We start from the raw sequence: 26,232 nt of genomic DNA, 5'->3' as shown, positions 1-26,232 counted from the left end.
GCCTGAAAAGCTCATTTCCAATAACATTTCCCTTTAAAGACCTAATAAAGTTTCTAGAATTCATAAGCAACAGGAAAACCCCATAATTCATGCCAGTCTCTCTGTCAGTCCTCTCCCCTGTCCATACTAAAGGTGTGTGTTCTGTAACTGTCTTTTATCCTCTGGTTTTTCTCTTCCTCTTCCTCTCTTCCATCCATACTGTCTCCCTCCATCAGGATGTAATCAGAGAGGACTCCACTGAGGGTCTTCCCTCTCCTACATCCCCCTCTATGGTAACTTTAGCAGTGTGTATGTCTGTGTTTATATCTGTGCATAAAAGATGCAAAGAGCCTTTTATTGCCTGCAAACACATACACACACATATACACTTATGATGATAGTTGCATGTTACATCTATATAGCTGTTCAGTCTCTGCCTGCGCTGCTTAAACTCTAAAGCTTCCTCTTGACCCTTTTAATGCATATTTGACTTCAACCTGAATTAAAGGGATAGTTCATCCAAAAATGAAAATACCCAATGATTTATTCATCCTCAAGCCATTTTAGGTGTATATGAATATAAAAAAGTTATATTAAAAATGTCCAAGTTTTATAATGGCAGTGAATGGCTGTTGAAATTTTGAAGTCCAAAAAAGTGCATTTATCCATCATAAAAAGTACTCTAAACAGATAATAAAGGATTTATAAAGAACAATGTCAGAGGATTTCAATATAAGCCGAAAGGAGACTGGTTTTCCTTTGCTGTAAACAAAACTTCTACTTGCAAAACTAGCATTTTCTCACTGGATCTTGTGCTACGCAATGTTTACGTCCTACATCATTCGCTGGAACGAATGTGCATACGACAGTTAGCAAATGCTAGAGATTATGATTCATGAAGTTTTAAATATGGCTATTTTTCTTACACAAAGGCCTTTATTAACCCCCTGGAGCTGTGTGGAGCACTTTTTATGATGGACGGATGCACTTTATTGGACTTCAAAATCTCAACAGCCATTCACTGCCATTATAAAGCTTGGAAGAGCCAGGACATTTTTTAGTATAACTCAGACTGTATTCATCTGAAAGAAAAAAGTCATATACACGTAGGATAGTTTGAGTGTGAGTACATCATGGGGTTATTTTTATTTTTGGGTGAATTATCTCTGTAAGTGTGTTGAATGTGTCAGCAAAATCATCAGCTAGTAAACAAATCAGGTGGTGCAGCGTATAAAGCCGCATCTCACTGAAGAGAATGTCACAATCTCATGCTGATTACAAGATGATAATTTTAATGTCATCACTGGTAACTAATGTTATTTTGTCAGTTGAGGAAAAAAAACAGAGGTAGTACAAGGTTTGATATGATACAAGTGAATTCCACCATTCCACTATAAAACTGTAAAATGAATATAAAAATGTCACTGAAAATGTTTTTCCAGATTTAAATGGAATTTTAATTACTGTATATGAGTCATTCTACAGAAATAATTAATTACCTTTTTACTTCATGAATACATATAAATTACAGCCTAATTATTTATTTTTAAAACTTTTTTGTGTAATTATTTAAAGACCACATGCACCCTTTTTATGTCGCTGGTGTTACCTTTTTTGGCAATATTAAAGGTTTTTATGAAATATTATTTCGCAATTTTTTTTTTTTTTTTTTTTTTAATCCCCGAGCACATGTTGTCAGAGTTACAGAAAAGTACACAATGAATCACCAGTGACATACAAAAAAACTGATATACTGATCTTCACTATTGTGACCCATAAGGAAGGTAACACCAGTTACAATTTTAATGGAAGATGCATTTTACAAAATGACTGCTGCGAGGTATCAAACCACATGTTCTCAATCATGGTATACTCATTAAAATAAGTAGTTATATCCATTTGTATTCTAGTTTTTTTTTTTTTTACGCTCCATAACAATAAAGTGGGTCAAACCAGTGACCTAAACTAAAAGCTTCATATGAAATCATGAAATAAATGGGCAAATTTCTGATAACTAAAAAGAGACAGTAGACTTAACATGGGCAATTTTTTTATAGATCTTTAGGAAGTAGAAAAAAAGGAAGTCAAGTGATGCCATCAGTGTGACTTTTATTTATTTATTTATTTATTTATTTATTTTTTATTTAAAAATAAACGATTTTTGCCCTAACACCAGTGACAATTCCAGAGGACCACTGCTTATTATATATTTTATAATATTTATTCAGCATTTAGCTTTTTTAGTGCCATTTACATCATATATTTGATCATTATGAATACATTACTGTATTTTAAATGGTAGAAAAACTTGTTTTTGACCTCAAAACAAAGCACTTTCCCTCTGTACATGGCTGTGGGGATGAGCGAATTTGTGGTGCTTGAAATTCTATAGAATTACTTTAAAAACATATTGCTACATTAATGGCTCAAGAAGGTGTAATTGTTCAAATAACATAGTTTCATTTTAAAATATAAAGAAATTGCAACCCTAAAGTGTTTTTCAAGTGTAACATTTCTGTAATAGGCTAGAGACAGAAAAATTGACATTTCCATAGAATGACCCATATATACACTGCCCTCCAAAAGTTTGGAAACACCCCTGGTAAAGTGTGGTTTTGGATGATATCAGCATAAATCCTTATCATTTTTTGGTGCAAATACATTTAAGTAACTTGACATTATCATTGAAGACCAGCAATAATAATTTTCATTTTGATTACATAATAATGGCAATATATACATGTCAAAGTCAGACATGCCCTTTTGCCAGCTGTGATGCCTGGTAACTGGTTTAAACTTGGTCCCAAGTTTTTTTTCTATGTATAAACTGTTTATGTAATAAAATGTTTTTGTAGTTTGTCCCTAATCAGTGCAAAATTATCACAAATTAAAAAGGATTCATGCCAATATTGTCCAAAACCCCACTTTTCTAGGGCATTTCCAAACTTTTGGAGGGCAGTGTAAGGTTTTGAAAGAAATTAATGCTTTTATTGTGCAAACTTCAAACGGATCAAAAGTGGCAGTAAAGACTTGTTACAAATGTTTTGAACTTTCTCTTCTTCAGAGAATCTGACAAAATATTCACCACAAATATATAAAGCAACACAACTGCTTATCAATATGGATAATAAGTGTTTCTTGAGCACCAAATCAGAATATTAAAATGATTTCTGAAGAATCATGTGACACTGAAGAATGGAGTAATCCAGCTTTCTCATCACAGAAATAAAATATATTTACATTGAAAGCGATTATTTTAAATTGAAATAATACAATATTACAGTTTACTGTATTTTTGAGCAAATGAGTACAACCATGGAGTGATTCAAAACCATTTAAAAAATGTAGTGTAAGTGTAATTTTAATGATTTAAACTTTTCTCAATCAAATGAACATTTATTTCACAAAATATTTACTCATTTCAATACAAACTTTTTTTTTTTGGCTGTTGGATAAACATTTCTGTTGCCAGATCGGCCACATCTCATGCCAATAATCTCAAAACGGCCAAATATCAGATAATTGAAATCATAATTATCTCAGATCAGCCCATTACCGATGCTCACTAATTTATCATCCCTAAAATCACCTATTAACACATCTCTCCAGCATAATCTCCATTCCTGCGCCTATGTCCTTCTTCCCCATTTTCATTGCTTGAGACAAGCCCTGCCACTGGTTTCTCTCCTCATATTCTGCCCTCCTTCCTTCAGCTCTGTTGTTTTGCTCTTTCATGCCTCTGTCATTTGATCCGCTCTCTGGTCTGTCCCCCCATCGCTGCTTTGTTCTGCGTGGTGTGAAAGGCTGCTGCTATCTAAGGCTGGCTGGATTAGCATCAGCAGTGCTGGGATGGCGCGCTGAATGAGGCCGCTCTTATCAGCACAGCGAACCGCTTCCTTCAGCGAACACGTCTGTTTCCTCCTCCCCGGCCCCTCACGCTAATTACACTCTTATCGTCCGGCTCAAACACTCGCCCATCAGGGTGGGGCCGTTTTGGAATTAAACAACTTCTTCTCTGCATGGAGTCGTGAAAAAAAAAATCCTCGCAGTTTCCTCTGTTCTCGTTCTGTGTTTTCTCAGTTCAAAACTCTTCGCCAGTCCGTCCTTTATGCAAAATATTGACGTTGGATTGGCTTTATCAAATCAGTACTGTGAAATCCGTGCAGGTTGGATGCTGTGAGACAAGCATCTGTCGCAAATAATGTTATTGTGTGTACATTTGATTGATTGCTGATTGAAGCATGTGACCTAACCCCTCCTTTCCTCTCATCCTCTCTCCTTTTCTCAATCCCAGATTAAATCTCAGCCCTTCAGAATGAAGCAGGTACAAACATTTAAACCCTTCCGTTTTCTTATATTAACTGTGTTATTTTCAGGGCTTCTGCTCATTTTGGCTTGTTTCGCTTAAAACCAAAACAAAATGAACAGCCAGTTCTGTCATTGTGAAATTTCTGTTCAGATACACTGTGGCCAAAAGTATGAACATCACAGGCTGTCCAGCTCTAGAAAGGACAATAACAACTTCCATGCAACCTGTGCACTATATTTTCTGAAGCCTTATGATGATTTATGTGAAGAACAGATTGAATTTTAAGCTGTTGTTTACTTCAAATGTTATTTCTCCATTATATAGATTCAGACGGGTATCTAATTTTGACGTCAGCTTGTTTGAATCTGAATGCAAATGAGTTTTTAGCGAACATTAGCGAATATTAGCCATGACTATAGTGTATATTTATTCGAAGGCTTCTCCTGGTTAAGTGATTCTTTTCCAGTTTTCAGCAGTTCATCCAATTAGCTCTCAAGGCACTAATTTGCTTTTATTTCTTGTTTTGTTTTTCTGTATTAAACATGCCTGCTGCTGATGAATTGGATTTAAGCACAAATATTTTAGGTGAAAACAACTGGTGTCAAGCTTGGCTGAGAATCCACACCACTCATTTGTGAACAAAAAAATCATGGACATATTTTATATTTTTTGGCTGTTCATCACAGTAGTTGTATTTTGAACAGACTGACCTAGAAATAGATACAAGGCCCAGCCGTCATCATACGAAGAACACGCTGGTCACACTTTAGTTTGGAGACCAACTGTCACTATTAACTAGCTATTAACTATGAATTTTGCCTTAGTAAACTCCTAATTTGCTGCTTATTAATAGTTAGTAAGGTAGTTGTTATGTTTAGGTATATGGTCATGCAGAATTAAGCATTATTATCTGCTATAAGTACTAGTAAACAGCCAATGAAAATTCTGTCAGTGATTGCAAGTGCTGCCCTTGACTAAAGATTTTTCTGGTCGACTAGTAGTCGTTCATTTTAAGCATTAGATGACTAATCGCATGTTTATTAATAAACCATTTAAATCATAATAATGAGACTTTAATTGCCAGCATAACCTAATAAGCGCTCAAGCACGAACATAAAGCTTGCCACTGCACACCGGCAGAAGTAATGATTATGAATGTGTCAGGGGAAAACAATAAAGAGGCTGCATTAATGTTTTTATTTTTATATATATATATATATATATATATATTGATAAACGAGTGTTTTCCATTTTAATTGGTTCATTTAAAAGTAGACATTTCGCTCTCTATAGATATAATTTTTCATGTCTGTAAGGCAAGAATACACAGAGTTTCACAGACACCGAGACGACAGAAAGTGCATCCTGTTTGCTTTCATTACTTTACACAAGAACAATGTTTTGTTGTTATTGTGAGTGAATACAAATAGATGTCAAGCCTTTACAGATTCGAAAGATGTATTACTTTTATCTGTATGACCAGAATGAGTGTTTTAAGTGCAAGTGACTGTACTGGCGTCTCTATCTGTCATGCAGTGAGCGTGCTGCTATTCAGCTTCCTAACTCTGCACAGACGCTTGAATAGCACACATTTTTCGGTTAACATTAGATTGAGCGACCATGTAAAGTTGTAACTATTGACATATTTTAGATGATGAGGCATATTTGATGTCAATGAAGGAGAGTTGATTTTTGGATCTCCTGCCCAATGTACTGTTACCACATTAACAATCTGTCCGTCACTGACTGTGTGACTTTGCCACTTTCTGTGGATTTTTTTTTTTCCTCCGACTAAGCGACTAATAAAATTTCAGTCGACCAAGCCTATTCTCATCGACTAATGGTTAGTAGACTATTAGGGGGCAACCCTATTGATTACTCACCCTCAAGTCATTCCAAACCCATAAGACCTTCATCTTCAGAACACACATTAAGATATTTTTGATGAAATCCGAGAGCTTTCTGACCCTGCGTAGACAGTCCATGTGACATCAGTTGTTCAGCCGTAATGTTATGAAGCTATAAGAATACTTTTTGTGTGCCAAGAGAACAAAAACAATTACTTTCTTCAACAGTTTCTTGTCTTTCGTGTCAGTCCTCGACGCATGTTCGCGAGAGTAGCACAAGGTATGCGTGTTCTGACGCAGAACCTGGATGTGCTTCAAACAAGTCTGAAGATTTCGACAGAGAGGATGACTTGCAATTTTTTGCTCAGCCTTACTAATTTGAACCAGAACGTACAGACAATGAACAAAGAGAGATAGACGTTCTACATCGGAAGGCCGGCTCCGTCGTCAGCAGCACCACACGCATACTTTGTTTTTGTAAAACACATGTCAAAGACTGACACAGAAGACAAGAAATTATTGAATAAAGTGTTTTCTTTGCGCACAAAAGTATTCTAGTAGCTTCATAACATTATGGTTGAACCACTGATGTCACATAGACTATTTTAATGATGTCCTTACTTCCTTTCTGGATCTTGAACAAGTTAGTTGCGTTGCTGTCTATTGACGGTCAAAAAGCTCTCGGATTTTTTCAAATATATCTTAATTTGTGTTCCGAAGATGAACGAAGGACTTTCGGGTTTGGAACAACATGAGAGTGAGTAATTAATGACAGAATTTTCATTTTTGAAATTCATTTGGAGAATTGGAAACACCAGCTACCTACCATTTTTAAAAATCAGTGTAAAAATATTTACTCCATGAACATGAGAAACATTCCATCTCTGTTATCACGAAACCCATGACACAGCAAAAACAGCTCAGAACATGGCATCCTCCAATTACTGGTTGTTGATGTAAAATGCTGCAAATAAGTACTTCAGTGTTCCTTCTGCTGGTGCGAATGCAACCAGGAAAATGGCCTGAGGGGGAAATTGGTTCTCTAGGAACTAGCCAGCAGGGTGGTTCCTAGAGAACCAATTTCCCCCTCAGGCCATTTTCCTGGTTGCATTCGGTTGCAGGCAACTAAGTTCTTAAAACTATGCGGTGCAAAAGTGCCTTATGGTTCCATAAAGAACCAAAATAAAGGTTCCAAACGGCATTTTTTGCAGTGATGCCATATAAGAACCATTTTGGGTTCCACAAAGAACGTTTCAATGAACAGTTCTTTTAGAATAGTTTTCTTAGAAAGAAAGAAAGAAAGAAAGAAAGAACTTTTTTTCCATTATAAAGAACCTGTTGTGGAATTGAAGGTTGAGGTTCCATTGATGTTAAAGTTTCTTCATAGAACCATAATTGCCTGATTTTTAATTTTTATTTATTTATTTTTTTTTTTGCAGAAAAGCTTCTTTATCCATCTTTTTTTTTCCCCTGTAAAAACGGGTGCAGCCATTTGTAAATTTTATGGGTCAGGCTTCTGGTCTCATCCACGTCCAGCTGTTTTTAGCTGTACAAAACTGCTTGTTTTGCTGCTTGATATTGCAAATTGGTGTGTCTTGCCATATTATTCTAATGTATTATCTTAATTGTGAACACACTGTTTTGTAGAGCAAACAGTTTTACCATTTACTGCACGTTGTTATTCTTCTTGTTATTTCCCTATAGCAGGTAATGAACCAGAAGTCTCACTCATAGCCATACTTCCGCGCTGAAGAGTAAGGTGTATAGTAAAAGGTTGTTTAGACCATTAAAATGTTTTTCACGTTAAGAAAGAAGGGGTTCTTTTAAGAAGTTTGATGAAAGATTCTCAGGAACCCAGATTGGTTTTTCTATGTAATCAGTGCAAAACCCCACTTTTGCAACCTTTATTTTCAAGAGTGTGCGTCATACTAGAAGGTCTAATGAGATCAGTGCACAGGCCAATAATTAACCAAAACAGCAAAACAAACTGGGTCACCACTGACAATCCAGACCAATTTAAAGATCTTGTGGCTGACACTGCATTTGCACTTGACATTTACACACAAGCATTTTACATTAAACATGCATTTTACTCTCCGCAAAGTCTTGTAATGATAGCTCCCATACGTGACTTCAACAGACAGAAATTTCCATCATGTATCATGTATTGTTCCTTCACCCATAACTGCTCAGAGCTCCCTATTCTGTAATGACATTAGATTACTGCTTTGCTTTTTTCTCAAGTTGTACTGCTTTTGCATTGCATGGCTTTGACTAGGCTTCACGCATTGCTATTCCAGAATGCATTATTAAGTGATAGAATGAGTAACTAGTTATTGTGTGTGTGTGTGTAGGGCTCTGGTTCTGTGGTTTCTAGTGGATCTCAGGTCCTTCTCAGTTCTCTGAGCATCGATGGCGTATGTGAGAAACTCAGACAGATCCAAGGCCTGGACTCCTGCATGCTGGAGCAGTATATTGGCACAATCAAAAAGGTATGTTTTGGAGAAGTTTCCTGAAAAGTTCACTGAAAAGCATGCAGTACATTTAATGGTTTGGCAAACGCACTGTGCACGTAATCGGCACTTTTGCAGCACACTTTGTTGTCCTATTGCTGCTTTAAAGCAGTTGAGGTGCAAATCCCATGTGTTTTTATAGCAGCTGTAATATATGTTTGAAAAAGTAAATTAAGTCATAATTTTCTACATACTGTTGAAATGATATTCAATTGACTACAGTAACACAAATTTGTATGAACTAACATGAGCAAACAGTGAACAATACATTTATAACAGTATTTATTCATCTTTGTTAGTGTTAGTTAATGAAAATACAGTTGTTCATTGTTAGTTCATGTCAATTCACAGTGCATTAACTAATGTTAACAAGCTTTTGATTTTAATAATGCATTAGTAAATGTTGAATTTAACATTAACTAAGATTAATAAATGCTGTTGAAGTATTGCTCATGTTACCTAAATTATTGTAAGAAAATTATAAATATTTATTTCTTTAATTTATAGAAAATATTTTTGGTCTGCATTTATTTGGTCAAAAATGTAGTAAAATAATATTTTGATAAAATAATTAATTGATCCTTCAGATCATTCTAATATGCAGAGTTGCTTCTCAAGAAATATTATTAACGATGCTGAAAATGGTTGTGCCGCTTAATATTTTTGTGGAAACAGTGATACATTTTTTGGATACTCACACAAATATAAAGTTTATAAGAGCAGCATTTATATGAAAACTTTTTGTAAAAATGTTAAAGTCTTTATAGAAGTCCATTTCTGCCACTGAATAAAAATAATAAAAACTCACAATTCTGATGTTTCTTTCTTAGAATTGCGTGATATGAGCTTGCATGTCTGACTTATTTTCTCAGAATTGTGAGATCTAAACTCAATTGTGAGTTCTAAAGTCAGAATTGTAAGGTACAAATTTGCAGTTCTGAGAAATGAAATCAGAATTGTGAGATATAAATGTGGAATTCTGACTTTTTTCTCAGAATCGCCTAATATAAACTCGCAATTCTGACCTTTTCTCAGAATTGCATGTTACAAACTCGCAATTCTGACTTTGTTTCTCAGATTTATAAGATGAAAACTCACAATTGTGAGAAATAAGGCCAGAATTGCAATTTTGTCTTGCAGTTGTGAGTTTATATCTCACAAATCTGACTTTTTTTCTCAGAATTGAGATACAAACTTGCAATTCTGTCTTTTTTTCTCAGAACTGCATGATATAAACTTGCAATTAAGAGTTATAAAGTTAGAATTGTAGGATATAAACTCGCATTTGAGAGAAAGTCAGAACTGCGAGAGAACTACTGACTATTTTTCTCAAAATTCCAAAAAGAGGAAAAAAAAAAGTTTTTCTCAATTCTGACTTAATTCTGCGAGTTATACAAGTCAGAATTGCGAGATATAAACTTTTTTCCTCAGAATTTCATGATACAAACTTGCAGTTCTTTTTTTTTCTGATTTTTTTCATGCTTTTTAACTCACAGGACAGTAGAGATTGATAGGAAAGCATGGGGTTGAGAGTTGGGAACGGGATTGGCAAAGGCTATCAACGCCGACAACAAACTTGCAATTCTGACTTTTTCTCAGAATTGCGTGGGAAAATAGATTCGCAATTGAGGGAAAGTCCGAATTGCAAGACAGAAACTCGCAATTTTGACTATTGATTTTCCTCCAAAATTGCTAGTTTATATCTCGCAATTCTGAGTTTTTTCTCAAAGTTGTAAGATATAAACTTGCAATTGCAAGAAAAAAAGGAAAAAAAATAAAGAACTTGCAATTGTGAGTTAAAAAAAGTCAGAATTGATCCTTCGTTTGATTGACAGGCGATCAGATCAATCATAACGCTGAATCTGCCATTCTGTCCAACAAACAAATCTGACAGTGGAGTAGATTAACTTCGGTGGGCTTAAAATTTTAACAATGTCCTCCGGTTTCACAGACAACGTTTAGGCCTATAGTCCCAGACTAATATGTAAATCTGAGCTGTTTCAACTGAAAGAAACTTGCAATGATTGATCTGGAAATATGGCAGTGCCCTTATTTTGTTTCTAGATGCACTCCAGTAATATTTTTTTAAGGCATGTTCATAAAAATTACTTCAATGTCCTATTTGAACTATGGCCTAATCCTGGCATAGTGAAATGAGCCCTGTGTGTATTGACGTCTTTCCATGGTTGAAATAAAATATGTTCTGGTGTTCATTCATGTTTTTTTCATGCTTTAAGTAAAGAAGAAAAGACGGTCAGTTCAGGTGTCATTGATCTAATAAGGCAGTACAGTGATCTGTCAACAATTAAAGAGCCACAAAACGGTATTGATTGTTTGAATTTCGTAAATTACAACATTTTAAAGCTGAGACCTTGTTTCATACCAGAAGTAACCTGCTCTGTCTTGTCTGTCAGTTTCCTCTTTGTTCCATGATGTTTTTCACTGCGTTAGAACATGATGTGTAGTCTGAGAGCGGCAGTGTTTGTCGGACATAAAGCAACAGTAATTAAAGAGGGCGGATTTTTGCAAATGGTCAGTTGTGAGATATACTTGCAATTGCAAAAAAAAAAAAACTTATTGCGAGATACATACTTTTGTCCTCAGATTTGTCTCATGTCTTGCATTTCTGACTTTTTAACACAATTGCAGTCTCACAATTCTGAGAAAAAAGTCACATTTTAAAATGTTTTATTCAGTGGCGTAAACAGCTTCCACAAGTCATGTTTGATCAATTTAATGCATCCTTGCAAAATAAAAGTAATAAAGAATAATCTTTGATGCCAGACTAACTACAAATCAACATCTGACATCTTTTATGTTTCTCAGTTGTTTATTGCTAGGAAATAAAACCAAACAATGGGCACTGTGTTTGAACATGTCCTTATTTTGGTAACAGGGTTGCCAACTTTATATAAAAAAAAAGAAAATAAAGCACCTCACGTAATATTTTATCTTGTGAATGTTCGTCTGTTCGTGTTCTGCCTTATTTTTTCGTGGAAATACACAAATTTCTAAAAGAAAAGTAGAAAAACAGGACTGAGACATGGGGTGTGGCAAATTAGTCCATCCTTGTAAATCCATGTTCATCCATTGGAAATGAGCGTTTTTATCAGCTCCATGTGGTGCATACAGAGGTTTCACAATGAGGCCTTTCTTTCCATTGGACAACATCTGAAGGAAGCAATGACATTTTTGATGTCTTCATTAGACATGCATTAGTCAACCTGCCAGCTGTGCCACATCAGCCTGCATACTTAAAAATCTCTGTTGTGAACTTTGTTTCAACCTTTGACAGACTGCTGAGATCAAATTCATCCAAAGTCTGAATGCCATAATGTTCTTCTGTCAAATTTTGTCATCCTGAACGCAGGCCAATGTCAACGGCCGGGTTCTGTCTCAGTGCAACCTTGATGAGCTCAAGAAGGAAATGAACATGAACTTTGGAGACTGGCATCTCTTCAGGTCCATGGTAAGACATCAGCTGACTTGTGATCTTCTGTTTTTTTCTACATGTTCAGATGAGATAATGGTCATCTTTCTGTTTTTAGTTTGCACTGTTTAGCACACAGCTAATCTCTCTATAGTGAAAAAGGCTGGATGGGGTTGAAATAAGGAACACATGTAGCTGTGTTGATCAGATTTCCATTTGCGCTTATACAAACGAATGTTGTGTTGCCAGCAAGCAGGCAGCCATCTGGTCCAAGATGGCTGCTTTCTGGATGAAGGAGGGTTATTGTCAGTGGGAGCTCAGTGTCCACTTGAAGATCTGAATAGCTTGACGTTTACAAGAAAGTAGCATTCTTTAGGCTGGAAACAAGTCCAAATGGAACGACTCGGGGCTAGTTGTGATATTGGCGTGCCTCAAAACTTTCATGTACTGCAGCCATTCAGCCATTTCTCATAAATGCCACAGTGGAATGTGTGATTATTTTTTTAATTGCTATTTTATTTTATCTTAACTAAAACTAAATATCTCATTTAATTATCTGGTGCATCTTACGTATATGTATACAGACATTACCCAGTGTAAAAAGAAATATTGACTTATCCCAATCATTTGAAAAAAAAAATTATAATAATATCGCAAAGATTGTCATTTGAAAGAAATTATTACTTTTATTTAGCAAGGTTGCATTCAGTTGTTCAAAAGTGGCAGTAAAGTTATTTATAATGTTGCAAAAGATTTATAATTCAAATAAATGCTATTCTCCTGAACTTTTTTTCATCAAAGAATCCTTAAAAATGTGTCATGATTTCCACAACTCTCAATTGTGAGTTATAAATTCAGAGTAGCAGGATATAAGCTTGCAGTTGAGAGAAATAAAATCAGAGAGAGAGAGAAAGTTACAATTACGAAATATAAACTCACAATTCTGATAAAAAAAGCCACAATTGCGAGATATGAACTTGCCATTCTAAGGAAAATAAGTCAATTGTGAAATACACATTCGCAAGCCAGAGAAAAAAGTCACAATTGCGAGATATAAGCTTGCAATTCTGAGGAAAGTCACAATTTAAAGATATAAACTTGCAATTCTGAGGAAAAGTCAATTTGTGAGAAAAAAACTTTTAGTTCTGAGAAAGTCACAATTTCAAGATATCAACACAATCCTGAGGAAAAAAGTCAGTTGCGAGATTTAAACCCACAAATCTAAGAAGTCAGTTGCGAGATATGAACTCACAATTCCGAAGAAAAAGTCTCAACTGCAAGATATAAACTTGCATTTCTGAGAAAAAAAGTCACAATTGCGAGATATAAACTCGCAATTTTGAGGAAAAAAGTCAATTGCGAGATTTAAACCCGCAATTCTGAGAAAAAAGTCACAGTTGTGAGATATAAACTCGCATTTCTGAGAAAAAAGTCACAATTACGAGATATAAACTCGCATTTCTGAGGAAAAAAGCCAATTGCGAGATTTAAACCCTCAATTCTGAGAAAAAAAATCACAATTGCGAGATATGAACACAATTCTGAAGAAAAAAGTCTCAATTGCAAGATATAAACTCAAATTTCTGAGGAAAGAAGTCATTTGCAAGATAGAAACATTATTCTGAGAAAAAGTCACAACTGCGAGATATAAACTTGCGATTTTGAGGAAAAAAGTCAATTGCAAGATTTAAACCCTCAGTTCTGAGAAAAAAGTCTCAATTGCAAAATATAACTTGCATTTCTAAGGAAAGAAGTCATTTGCAAGATAGAAACATTATTCTGAGAAAAAGTCACAATTGCGAGATAAAAACTTGTATTACTTGCAATTTTGAGGAAAGAAGCCAATTGTGAGATTTAAACCCTTGTAACCCTTGTAAGTTTGTGTCTCGCAGTTCTGACTTCCTTTCTCAGAATTGCTTGTTTAAATCTCAAAATCTCAAAAACCTGCAATTCTGAAAAAAAAGTCAGAATTGTGAGGTAAAAATCCACAATTACCTTGTATTTTTTATTCAGTAAACAGAAATTGGCTTCTATACTAAACAATTATTTTAAATTGTACTGTATTTCACTGTATTTTTTGATCAAATAAACACAGCATACGCGAGCATTTTTTACTGACCTCAAGCTTTTAAATAGTAGTGTATCTTTTTCTGAATTGCATTGTAGAATGTCAAGAACACAGGAATACAGTTTCAGTCTGAATTGTTCAAGACCAGGCCTTGAATTTTTTGCTTAACTGAATGCCACTATAATGAATGAAATTGACTATTGCTGTTGAATCCATTTAAACATCGCTGTGTTTGTGCTGTAGGTTCTAGAGCAGCGTCATGTTGAGAACCAGCTGCTGAATGATGAATCGGGAGCGTGCAGCGAGCAGGGCAGCAGCGTGTTGACTCAACTCGAACCCCACAGACCCTCTGAAGCGCCACAAGACGTGATCGTCAACCCAGAAAACTTCACGTACAGCCTTAACCTGAGCTTTGAGGAGCTCAGCGGTGTGGGGCTGGAGGAGCCCGCCAAACAACACAATGCCCAGTGGCTGGTGTGTGGTACTGCTGTGCACACAAACACATTCAACACTGAAGTACAGCCTATAGATAAACACAGGTGCACACCACAAGAAAACGGTGTAATTATATACATAGAAGCTAACACAAACATATGCGTGCGTTGTGCTTTTTAACCAAACATTTTCTTTACCGTTGCATTTTGCTTCTATAGAGGCAGCTTCTGCTTTTCAGTAGTCTCTCATCAGCATGAAAATAGTATGTGGTTTACTGGGTGACAAACGAAGTGTTTTCTGACCTGGATGGGCAGAGGAAGTGAAGAGCTGACCACACACACACACGCTAGCTCTCTATCACACAGAGATAGCTATTTCTGCACTCATCTGTTAACACTTGGCAAGGTGTTGCAACACAAGCGAAGAGCTCATAATGGTTTAGATTAGCATCGTGGAAGTTGGTGATGAACGCAGACTTTGGGTGCATCTTATTTCGCATACCTCCGCACTATTTTTACACCACTTTGTAGCCCAAGTAGTGTGTTGACACTGAAAAATGCAGTGAGGCGTAGTGCATTGTGAGTAGCCGAGCAATGTACTTCTTCAAAAGAAAAGACAGAGTGTGGATGTAGAGGAAGGGGCTAAATGTGCTAAAGCGATCTGCAACAGAACACTCAAATGTGAACGGTTCTATATAGTAAAAAAGTGTTCCATTTGAGACAAGTTAGCCTTCTAAAATTCACTCATTTTAATTTGGAGGACAGTCTCTCTAAATGAACCGTTCCCTTAAACTCACTATCATGTTTTTGGAACCTTGCAAAAATTTTCATGGAACACACCGAGATACTTATTCCAAGTCTTCTGAAGCCTTGTATGAAAAACAAGCAAAGAAATTCTTGAATACACATGCCAAGTTTGAACATCTGGAAGTAAAAGTAAAGTGTTAAATTGACTTGAATTGTGTTGAATGTGATGAAATAAGACTGGGTGCTGTGAAATAATGGCAAGAAACATCTTTCTGTTTAGTTCCTCATGGGCTGTATGCAAAACAAACATACAACGTGAACTGTGTAGTCTGATTCACCAACAAATTACTCTAGCGAGCTTCATTTAAAGGGATAGTTCACCCAGAAATGAAATTCTGTCATTAATTACCCACCCTCATGTCGTTTGAAGCCCGTAAGACTTTCTTCATCTACAGAACACAAATTTAGATATTTTTAATGAAATCCGAGAGCTTTCTGACCCAACGAAATGGACACGTTCAAGGCCCAGAATGGTAGTAAAGACATTGATAAAATAGTCCATGTGACATTAGTGGTTCAACCTTAATTTTATGAAGCTACAAGAATGCTTTTTTTATATGTAAAGACAACACAAATAACGACTTTATTCAGCATTTTGATGTGTGTTCACAAGAGTATGTGAGAATGTGCATCAAAGAAAATAAAATTATTGAATAAAGCCATTATTTTTGTTTTCTTTGTGCACACAAAGTATTCTTGCAGCTTCATAAATTAGTCAAACCACTAATGTCACATGGACATCTCAGCAATGTCCTTACTACCTTTCTGGGCCTCGAACATGATAGTATTGTTGCTGTCTATGCAGGGTCAGAAAGCTCTCAGATTTCATCAAAAAATATCTTCATTTGTGTTCCCAGTTCGGTGTAATCCTGTTTGAAAAATCCTTTTCGCCTGCAAAAATTCAGTTAACCTACCACCACCTACAACGTTGGAGGGTTTGGATAAACTATTTTACCAAAATATGAGAGATCACACAAAATGCATGATATTGTTTATTTAGTACTTACCTGAATAAGACATATCACATAAAAGACGTTTACGTATAGTTCACAAGAGTAAATAATAGTTGAATTTATAAAAATGACCCCATTAAAAAGTTTACATACACTTGATTCTTACTGTTGTTACCTGAATGATCCACAGCTTTTTTTTATTTTTTATTTTTATTTTTTTTTAGTGATGGTTGTTCGTGAGTCCCTTCTTTGTCCTGAACAGTTAAACTGCCTGCTGTTCTTCAGAAAAATCCTTCAGGTCCCACAAATTCTTTGGTTTTTCAGCATTTCTGTGTATTTGAACCCTTTCCAACAATGACTGTATGACTTTGAGATCCATCTTTTCACACTGAAGACTGAGGGACTCATATGCAATTACTACAGAAGGTACAGAAGGTTCAAACGCTCACTGATGCTCCAGAAGGAAAAACCATGCATTAAGAGCCGGGGGGTGAAAACTTTTGAACAGAATTAAGATGTGTACATTTTCCTTATTTTGCCTAAATACAAAAAGATTTTTTATTATTATTATTTTAAAATTTAGTACTGCGCTTCAGAAGCTACAGAAGATACTTACATGTTTCCCAGAAGACAAAGTAAGCTCTTCAAATTCCAAATGTTTTCAACCCCCCGGCTCTAAATGCATTGGCTTCCTTCTGAAGCATCTGTAATCGTTTGAACCTTCTGTAATAGTTGCATATGAATCCCTCAGTTGTCCTCAGTGTGAAAAGATGGATCTCAAAATCATACAGTCATTGATGGAAAGGGTTCAAATACACAAAAATGCTGGAAAAACCAAAGAATTTGTGGTATCTGAAGGATTTTTCTGAAGAACAGCAAGCAGTTTAACTGTTCAGGACAAACAAGGTACTCATGAACAGCTATCACTAAACAAAAAAACAGCTGTGTTTTCAGGTAACAACACAGTGTTAAGAATCAAACGTGTAAACTTTTGAACAGGGTCATTTTTATAAATTCAACTATTATTTTCTATTGTGGACATATATATGTAAAACTCTTTTATGTGAAATATCTTATTCAGGTCAGTACTAAATAAACAATAACATGTATTTTGTGTGATCCTTCTTATTTTGGTAAAATAATTAACATTTTGCAGATTCTGCAAGGTGTATGTAAACTTTTGACCTCAACCTGATCTTCTCCTTTAGGTCAACACTCACCGGACACCAAGCATATCCAGCCTGAACTCTCAGGAATCATCCAATGACATCTGCAAGCTGACCGACAAGCAGCAAGCTGAGTACCGCAATGCATATCAGGAGTACATCTCCCACATGTCCCAGCTGGAGGTATCTGCTGCTGGACGAGAGAGTCCTGCTCAATCCCAGTTCCTCACAGCCAGCTCTGAAGAGAAGACTAAGGAAGGTGAGCAAGACGGGCGCAAACCTTTCGCTAAAAAGACCTCCAAACCTGCAGATATAGTGGACTTCTCCACCGTCCCAGATGGTGGTCTTCTAGACCCCATTACAGAGGAGGATGAGAAGTCAGAGCATGGTTCTGCCACTAAAATCCCACCCAGACGCAAGACTAAAGGACAGGGACCATCCTACCACAGCATACCAAGTGATGAAGAAGATTCAGGCGACGAGGAGACAGATGCCACCCCACTGCTAAGAGAGGAACCCTGGGCAGCAGAACCAGATCTAGGCCTTTTAGCTAAAGGGAAGAGCTTCATCACAGACATCATGATGGACAAGAAATCATCCGATTCTGGAGTGAGATCCAGCAGGAGCTCCTCTGATCACTCGCTGCAAGATGAGGAAAGCGAATCAGCCCAGGAGAAGGAGGAGAAGTTTGAAGAGAAGAAAGAAGAAGAAGAGGCCCATCTGATCGAGCTGGTTCTTGAGAGCCCAGTTAAGAAGCGAGTCTTACCAAACAGGCTGAGTAACCTTCAAGATGAGCCCGTGGCCCGGATGTCCATCTGCTCGGACATTCCATCTGACAGCAGTACCCCTGAGGAGAGCTGGCCCACTTCAGCTGTGAGTAACCTCAACTGCTCGCCCAACAATACTGCGCTTAACAACAACATCAACAACAGCACCCAGCAGGAGACGCCTGACTCCACCGACTGCCCCTCGATCATTATACGACCAGGATCCAGCACCGAAAACACCACGCTGGCCAACCAGAACCTGCGGGGAGTCCACCGAAAGAAGTCCACCACTGACACTGCTGAGGAACGAGAGAGTGTCCTGTGAGCCTAACAAGGTTTCTTTAAATCAGGGGTGGGGAACGTTGATCCTGGTGTGCCAGTGTCCCTGCAGAGTTTAACTCCAACCCTAATCAAACACACCTGAACAAACTAATCAAGGTCTTCAAGATTTTATTTCAGGGTTGGAGCTAAACTCTGCAGGGACACCGGCCCTCAGGAACAAGGTTCCCCACACCTGCTTTAAATGATGAAGAGCGAGTTACTAGGGTAAATCAAAGTCTAACAACTTTAAAAATTCAGAGAAAGTTTTCATTTAGGCAGTGTTAGGCAGTGTTGACTCTGATTATATTCATTTTTATTTTTAAAGGAGTCACTTCCAGAACAAAAATTTACAGATAATTTGGTCACCCCTTTGTCATCCAAGATGTTCATGTCTTTCTTTTTTTCAGCCAAAAAGACATTTTAAGGAAAAATTTCAGGATTTCTCTCAGCCTAGGATTTCATATAGTGGACTTCAATGGTGCCCACGAGTTTGAACTTCCAAAATGCAGTTTAAATACATCTTCAAAGGGCTCTAAATGATCCCAGCTGAGGAAGACTGGTCTTATCTAGTGAAACAATCAGGTATTTCCTAAAAAAAATTTCAATTTATATACTTTTTAATCTCAAATGCTCATCTTGTCTAGCTCTGCGTGTTCCGGGTCATTATAGTCAGGGTATGTCGAAAAACTCTTTGATCTTCTTTGCACATTCACTTTGTAAACATTGGGTCAATACTTCTGCAGCGATGTAGGATGATTTTGAAGTTGGAGGAGAAAAGATGGGAGTTTTTTGACCTGTCTTGATCCAGAATACACAGAGTTTACGCAGCGCTAAACAAGACGAGCATTTGAGGTTAAAAAGTATATAAACTAATTTTTTTTTTGAAAATAACTGATTGTTTTGCTAGATTAGACCATTTGAAGCTATATTTAAACTGCATTTAGGAAGTTCAAACTCGCGGCACCATAGAAATCCACTATATGGACAGAAATCCTGAAATGTTTTCCTCAAAAAACATAATTTCATTACGACTGAAGAAAGAAAGACATGAACATCTTGGATGACAAGGGGGTGAGTAAATCTGTACATTTTTGTTCTGAAAGTGAACTCCTTTAACACGAATTATAAATGACCCTTCACTGCAAAACCTGTTTCTTAAAAAGTATGTCTAACTAGTTTTCCATTAAAGATATTTAAAGGTCCATAAAACAAGAAATCGATAATTAGTAAAATAAAATAAGTTATAGAAAATCATGCAAGCATAAAATTAGAAAACCTACAATAAAAACGTCATATACAACTTAAAATGTATGTTTTACACTTAAAATTATGTAACTAACAATGAAAAATACTTTTACAGCATTTATTAATTAAGGTTAATTTTTGTATGTACTTTTTTAACATTTCAGGTTGTATAAATTAACATCTTATACATGAACATGAATTAACATGAATTACAACAACTATTAATAGCATATTTATAAATTATTATATAATATTAACCTACCACTGCCATTCAAAAGTTTGGGATGTGTAAGATTTGTAATGTTTTTTGAAGAATTTCTTGATCAAAAACACAGAAAAAAACAGTAATATTGTGAAATACAGTTTAAAAATAGTGGTTTTCTATTTTAATACATTTTAAAATATAATTTATTCCTTTGATGCAAAGCTGAATTGTCATCAGCCATTACTCCAGTCTTCAGTGTCACATGATCCTTTAAAATCATTCTAATATGCTGATTTATTACTTTTATTATCAATGTTGGGAACAGTTTTGGGGCTTAATGTTTTTTGTTTGGTTTTTTTTGGAACTTGACATTCTTTTTTCAGGATTTTTTGATGAATGAAGTTAAAAATGGAATTATTTTCTAACAGTATAAATATTTGCTATCTGTTTTTATCAATTTAACACATCCTTGATTAATAAAAGTATTAGTTTCTGTAAACAAACAAACAAAAAAAAAGATTTATATTTAATTATTTTTTTTTTTACTTTTATTTATTAAAGAATCTTGAAAAAAGTCTTACAGGTTCCAACAAAATACTAAGCAGCACACATGTTTTCAACAATAATAAATCAACATATCAGAATGATTTCTGAAGGACAATGTGACACTGAAGACTGGAGTAATGGTGCTGAAAATCCAGCTTTGCATCACAGGAATAAATTACATTTTTAAAAACATTCACATAGAAAACTGTTATGTTACATTGAAATAATATTTCACAATATTACAGTTTTTCTGGAGTTTTCATCAAATCAATGCAGCCTTGATGAGCATTAAAAACTTTTTCAAAAAACATTAAAAATCTTACTGATCCCAAATTTTTGAACGGCAGTGTATATTACAAAAATGGACTCTCTGAAAAGTCTTATTATATTACACAATCTTGTTTTATCCATAAATGTATCTTATTGTAAAGACATTTCAATGTTTTTTTTAACTGTGAAACAAAACCAACATACTGATTAAGACAATGCAGTGTGCAAGTGTGAGAAATATTGTTGCTGTTTTCCGAGTGGTGCTAAAAAAGCAATAAACGGAGGCTGTGAAGCTGTTCATACTTTCTGATTTGTTTAGTGCAAATCCTGTTATTTCATGCTCCGTTGCTAACATTAAAGATCTAGTGTAGGCTGGTCCACAATATTCAAATCCATCAAGTAGAGTGGGGATTTAACCACATAGAGTTAGCGCTGGTGTTTTTGCTGTGATCGGTGATGTGAAAGCTGTTATTTATTTGTGATTGAACGCCCGGTTCACATTCAGGTCATCCTTGTAGTTTGAATTCTGCCTTGTAGAGTTTTAGACGAGTGAATCTGTTTGCGATCAGTGTTACGAGAGAAAACAAAAAATTATAGAGGTTTCGGTACGACATGATGTGTGTGTATGAGTATCCTTAATGTTTTCTAACATTAATAAACCTCATTCTTGTCAAACCGTTTGAATATGAGTGATTTTACAATTTAAATAAATACATTGTCATATTTAAAAATTGATCTGTTAAATTCAAGCTTTGTTAGTGTGTGCTGATGGATTGAACACTGAAATCATAACATTTCAAACTTTTATTTTAAAATACACATACATTTATGTATGTATTTTGATGAAACTGCCAACTGCCAATCATAAAAAATGAATAAGAACTGTATCAAAGAAATGTCCATTGTTTTTTTTTTTTGAGGTGAAGTGTGGCCGCCAGCAGGTGGCGCACTCTTCATATCAAGAACACTAATAGAGGTTCAGGCTGCATTTAAGGATCAACCTTTAATTTTTAAATGTACACTTTGTGGAAGTATGAAATAAAGAAAAGCACATACCATTATTATTATTATTATTATTATTTTGTAGTTAAATAGTTTTCCTGAATTACATCCCACAGAATGACTCCCTTCAAATGTATGCATCACTTATTAGACTATAAATTAAATCTACTTATGTCTAAGATTATGATTTTCTCAGTGGTATTCACTAAATGTTAGTCCAGGGGACTTTGTGTACAATTCCTAATAATTTTAGAGTAGCCGAAGCAGTAAAAAATTGATTATGATGGGAAAAAAAAAAAAAAAAAAAAAAAAACACTAGCAGGGTCTCTGATTTATTCCTTTGCGCTCGTTAAGGCGCCAACTGTAAACCTACACATAATTATTTTACAAACTTAATTGCACAAATCAAAAGCTCAAACATTGATTTAACTGCCATACACAGATTATACGAATGAGAGAACCTGTGGATACAGTAACGATTAATGTTTGACTTCCAAACACCTTCAAGAAATGGGTTTCGCCACACAGGAAGTGGAAAAAAAAAAAAAAAAAAAAAAAGTCAATCGCAAAGAAAAACCTTACTAGGTTTTATGATTTATGGATGATTACATATTAAGAAAAAGCACTTTTTCCACTACAGACTGAAATGAATGCTTTTACACAGCAGTACGGCGATGTAAAAGATTCTTGTCAGTAATGGATGAATGTGCATGTGTGAAGGGTCAGTGACATGCTTTTGAATCATGGATATAAAAGGCAAGGTCAATATACAACACAACACTGGCGGATTGACATTTTTACACCCAGGCATAACAGACGGGCGTCAAATAAAGCATTTGATTTATTTTGTATAAAAAAAAGGTACGATTTACAATATTACTTTTATAAAAAGTCTCAGCATACAGCATAACACTTTGCAGATACTGACAGTCCAATTTCTGCAACTATACAAGATAAAACTCTGAGAGAGTTCACAAGGTTTCATCATGTCATTTTCAACGTCCAGTCCTTCATGTGCCAAAAGAATTGACAAAAACAGACTTAAACTTTGTACAGTAACTAACCACGTCTTCTCCTATTCACACGGTCTTCACGAAAAAAAGGTAAGACTTCTTCTCAATGCAGAGAAAAGGTTCCTCGTGAGCATTTACAGGTTTCCCTCCCGTTTTCAGGGAATATAGTGCTTCTTCCTCTTGAAGAAAGGACCAAATAAGTCTTTTTAGAAGATAAATAATCAATGTCCGAACTTATAACACATCACATGGATTGTCCTTTTAGAAGCAAAAAAGTCTCTTGATTCAATTACAGGAAAGAAAACAACCAAAAAAAAAAAAAAAAAAAAAAAAAAGCTCCAGACTGAGAACAGAAATCGGAGGAAAAGCCAGTTCCCAGGTCCTGTGTGTTCTTGTGTCTTAACCAAACACCTGCAAAAGATTGAGAAAGAGGCGCATTTAGAGAATGCAAACAGGGCAGAGATCCGGACAGCCTGGCGCCAGAGAGGAAGCCGCAGTTTGAACATTTAACCAAACACTCAGAGACTGAGCAAAACCCTGGGCTCCAGATGTACACGAGCTCAACTTCTGCCTTGCGTTTGACGCTTATTACACACTTTATACAACTTTATAGACTATGTCACACAATGGTCCTTAACAAATTTGATTAGAAGCTCTCACTATTAAACACTGCTCTGACTGCATCCAATTTTTTTACAGCATATAATACAAGGCTCATAAGAGCATTTACCTGATTAACGGTAAAGTGTCCTGCTGTCCTCTGTGATCAAGTCTGATTGAAACTCGGGTGTCTAAAGGGACAAAAAAAAAACAGTTCTTTATTAAAGCACAGTAAGTCCAGTCAAACTTGCACATTGAAATGCAACAAATCAATACAGCTTCACCATACGCATTAAAAATTCACATGCATATAGATAGTGATAGATAGATAGTGAACACAATGCACACTATTCTTCCTAAAGAGCATTCACCTGTAATGAGAGGATGCTGATGTCTGTGTTGAGTGTTGTCAGGGGTGTTCTGGATGTCCCCTGCCCTGCTCTCGGGTGATGCAGGCTGGTGATTGCCGAATTTGAGTCAAGTGCGATCTGCAGGTCCAGGATGTAGTCGATGACATGTTGGAGGATTTCCATTTTGCTCACGTTTTTGTTCTGCGGGATACTCGGCACCAGTTCCTTCAGTTTGGAGTAGCAGTCGTTCATGTTGTACAGCAGGCTTAGGGGATCGTCCACGGGGGTCTTGCTCCGTGAGATTCCCAGACTGTGCTCCGTCACATTCGCGCTACTTTTCCGGAAAGACCTGACTGGGCTTATTGCCTTCATGTCGACACCTCTGTACGAAACGGTTTCGTTGGACGAATCGCTTTTGTGTTCGAGATTTCCTCTTTGCACTGGGCTGTTGAAGCAAACGCAGTGGATTAGCGAGCTGTCATCGCTGAATATATACCCAGCTGGGTGGGTTGTTCGAGCGCTGGTTTGGAGCGCGCTCATTGGTGGGAACGGAGGCGTCAGTCATCGCCTTCGCGCAACGCGATTGGTCGCCGTGCTGAGCGTTCTGAACCCGCCCATTTCTTCCGCGTTCTTAACCAGTGAAAGCGAGTGTTTAGGGTGGCGCTGACTGCCTTCAGCTTCCACGGATAATTTCTCAAATCAGTGTACCTGTTTCCGATCAAGAGAATTAGTGACTTGCAAGCATAAGGTTGTTTTCACGCATTTTTCGTCTTTGTTTTTAGTGTAACAGTCAGAGTGTATCAAAACAAGCTTGGGCTGATTTATGTTTTGTTGGACGTTGTGAGTTAGGCTTAACTGTACAATACATCATAAGTGTTTAATAGTTAACAGATTTTATTATCTCTCTCTCTTTCAAATATGAAACTTACAACACTGTGCTTTTAACTCTTAAAATGGCATGAACTGAGACTATCTCCAACAATCAATGCGTTGGTATTTTCCAACACATTTGATGTTTTTTTTTCAAACTATTATTTTCTTTTTTTCCTGTGTAAACACTGTAAAACATATGAGCGTCTACCTCGAGGTCAGTGGCATTATCGTGGCAAGCTGCCATCGTTTTAGATAAATATGGCAAGTTGATGCCAGCTTTTTTTTTTTTTTTTTTTCAAGTCACTTGACCTTTTAGATTTTTTTTTTTTTTCTCAGAAGTTTTGCCCACTGTCCTTCCTTCAGGACACGTACAATATTTTTAAAACCCATTGAAGTTAAAAACCAAAGTTCTTTATAGTGTTTGCTTGTGGACGTAGGCTAGCAGCAATTTTAAGTTTTTACTTTCTGCAGCTGGTGCTGTGCCCTTAATGTTTATGTTTGTTTATACACATCATGGCTGTGGGGGATTATAGGAGCAGTCTTTAGGCCTGTGATGAGGGTCGTTTAAGATGTAATAGTGATGACAGAAGATGCTCCCGCTCTCTAGTGCAGGAATGCGCGCAGCATTTTGATAGTCAGACATGCAGGAATCACTGCCTGGGAAATTGCACTGTTGCAACAAAAGTGAAAATGCATTCTTTCGGGAGAATATTTTTATCCTGACGCGGATTATATTTCCATTTTTTAGAAACCCTTTTGGCAGTCTAGAGCGAGAGTGGTGGCAAAAATAGAAGAAAGCTCTTTGTTTACACATGCTAAGTAACAATGGAGACAGAGATTTCCTGGTTGCTTGTGCATATCCGACTAAACAGATGTTTGCGGAGATGCGTCGGAACGCAATCGTGTTGATGTGTCGGAATGCAGCTCATACATTCTCATTATCACTCCTAAGAAAAACGAAGCGCTTGTAAGATTCCTCCAGGCCGATGCATTTTTGGACATTTTTAAATAGCTCTTTCAAGGAAATGGTTGCAACAAGAACTGCATTCCAGACTTACAAACATGACACACAAGAGCATTGTGGGCTCCGTCCGCATCTGCCGCAACTGGCTCTTTCCATTTTCTCCCTCGTCCTTTTTGTTCTCACAGCTGTGTACATTTCGCATGACACCCTGACTGATCCCTGACAGGTGATGAATTGGCACCAAGCAAAGCAGCACTACAGAGCAGCGCCGCGAGCTCACGCTCTCGCAGACTCTCTGGCGCCAGCCCCGTGACGTCACCCATTCACAGCGGCCCTCCAGCCAGTCCTCACGGCGCCGTCCAGGCGGCTGCTATGGAGACGGGGGCAGTTAGTTAGCGCCGGTTCTCAGCTGATCAATGGGGCCCGGGCGCTGAGAGATCGGAGTTCAGTTCGTCACCTCAGGTCTCCTGCGCTCCGAGGCCCGCACACCTGCATCGATTTGCATTTCTTTGCTTACGTTTAACTTGGAGGACTCCTCGCCTTTTTCAAACAAGCTAGACTTTGAAACGA

At 36.6% G+C, this 26,232-nt stretch overlaps 2 protein-coding genes across 7 annotated transcripts in view; one reads left to right on the top strand and one right to left on the bottom strand.

Annotated features, from left to right (window-relative positions):
* The window catches only part of kidins220a (kinase D-interacting substrate 220a), an 87,492-nt gene extending 65,656 nt beyond the window's left edge, over window positions 1-21,836 (top strand). For 2 of the 6 annotated variants that reach the window (XM_051133706.1, XM_051133707.1), the window contains exons 26-31: window positions 216-272; window positions 4,274-4,303; window positions 8,490-8,627; window positions 12,019-12,117; window positions 14,390-14,620; window positions 17,549-21,836. In XM_051133706.1, coding sequence (XP_050989663.1) covers window positions 216-272; window positions 4,274-4,303; window positions 8,490-8,627; window positions 12,019-12,117; window positions 14,390-14,620; window positions 17,549-18,598 — 1,605 coding nt within the window. In that variant the 3' untranslated portion in view covers window positions 18,599-21,836. The remainder of the gene's footprint in view (window positions 1-215; window positions 273-4,273; window positions 4,304-8,489; window positions 8,628-12,018; window positions 12,118-14,389; window positions 14,621-17,548) is intronic. The other 4 variants (XM_051133711.1, XM_051133710.1, XM_051133709.1 and 1 more) reach the window with 3 other exon arrangements.
* An 814-nt stretch (window positions 21,837-22,650) lies between these two features.
* id2a (inhibitor of DNA binding 2a) lies at window positions 22,651-24,933 on the bottom strand. Its single transcript, XM_051133747.1, has 3 exons — window positions 23,847-24,933; window positions 23,606-23,666; window positions 22,651-23,286 (listed from the first exon to the last, which is right to left on the bottom strand). The coding sequence occupies exons 1-2, from the start codon at window positions 24,363-24,365 to the stop codon at window positions 23,610-23,612; spliced, it is 576 nt and encodes a 191-aa protein (XP_050989704.1). The 5' UTR covers window positions 24,366-24,933; the 3' UTR covers window positions 22,651-23,286; window positions 23,606-23,609.
* Window positions 24,934-26,232: the final 1,299 nt, after the last annotated feature.

This window comes from Labeo rohita, chromosome 17 (assembly GCF_022985175.1).
Source record: "Labeo rohita strain BAU-BD-2019 chromosome 17, IGBB_LRoh.1.0, whole genome shotgun sequence".
Classification (NCBI taxonomy): domain Eukaryota; kingdom Metazoa; phylum Chordata; class Actinopteri; order Cypriniformes; family Cyprinidae; genus Labeo; species Labeo rohita.
This window is presented reverse-complemented; position numbering and strand designations above follow the sequence as displayed.

Excerpts from the sequence above, each read along its gene's own strand:
- id2a (XM_051133747.1), bottom strand. The coding sequence starts at position 24,365 with ATGAGCGCGCTCCAAACCAGCGCTCGAACAACCCACCCAGCTGGGTAT. Across the intron at positions 23,667-23,846 it reads TCAGCATCCTCTCATTACAG|ACACCCGAGTTTCAATCAGA; the intron begins GTGAATGCTCTT and ends TTGTCCCTTTAG.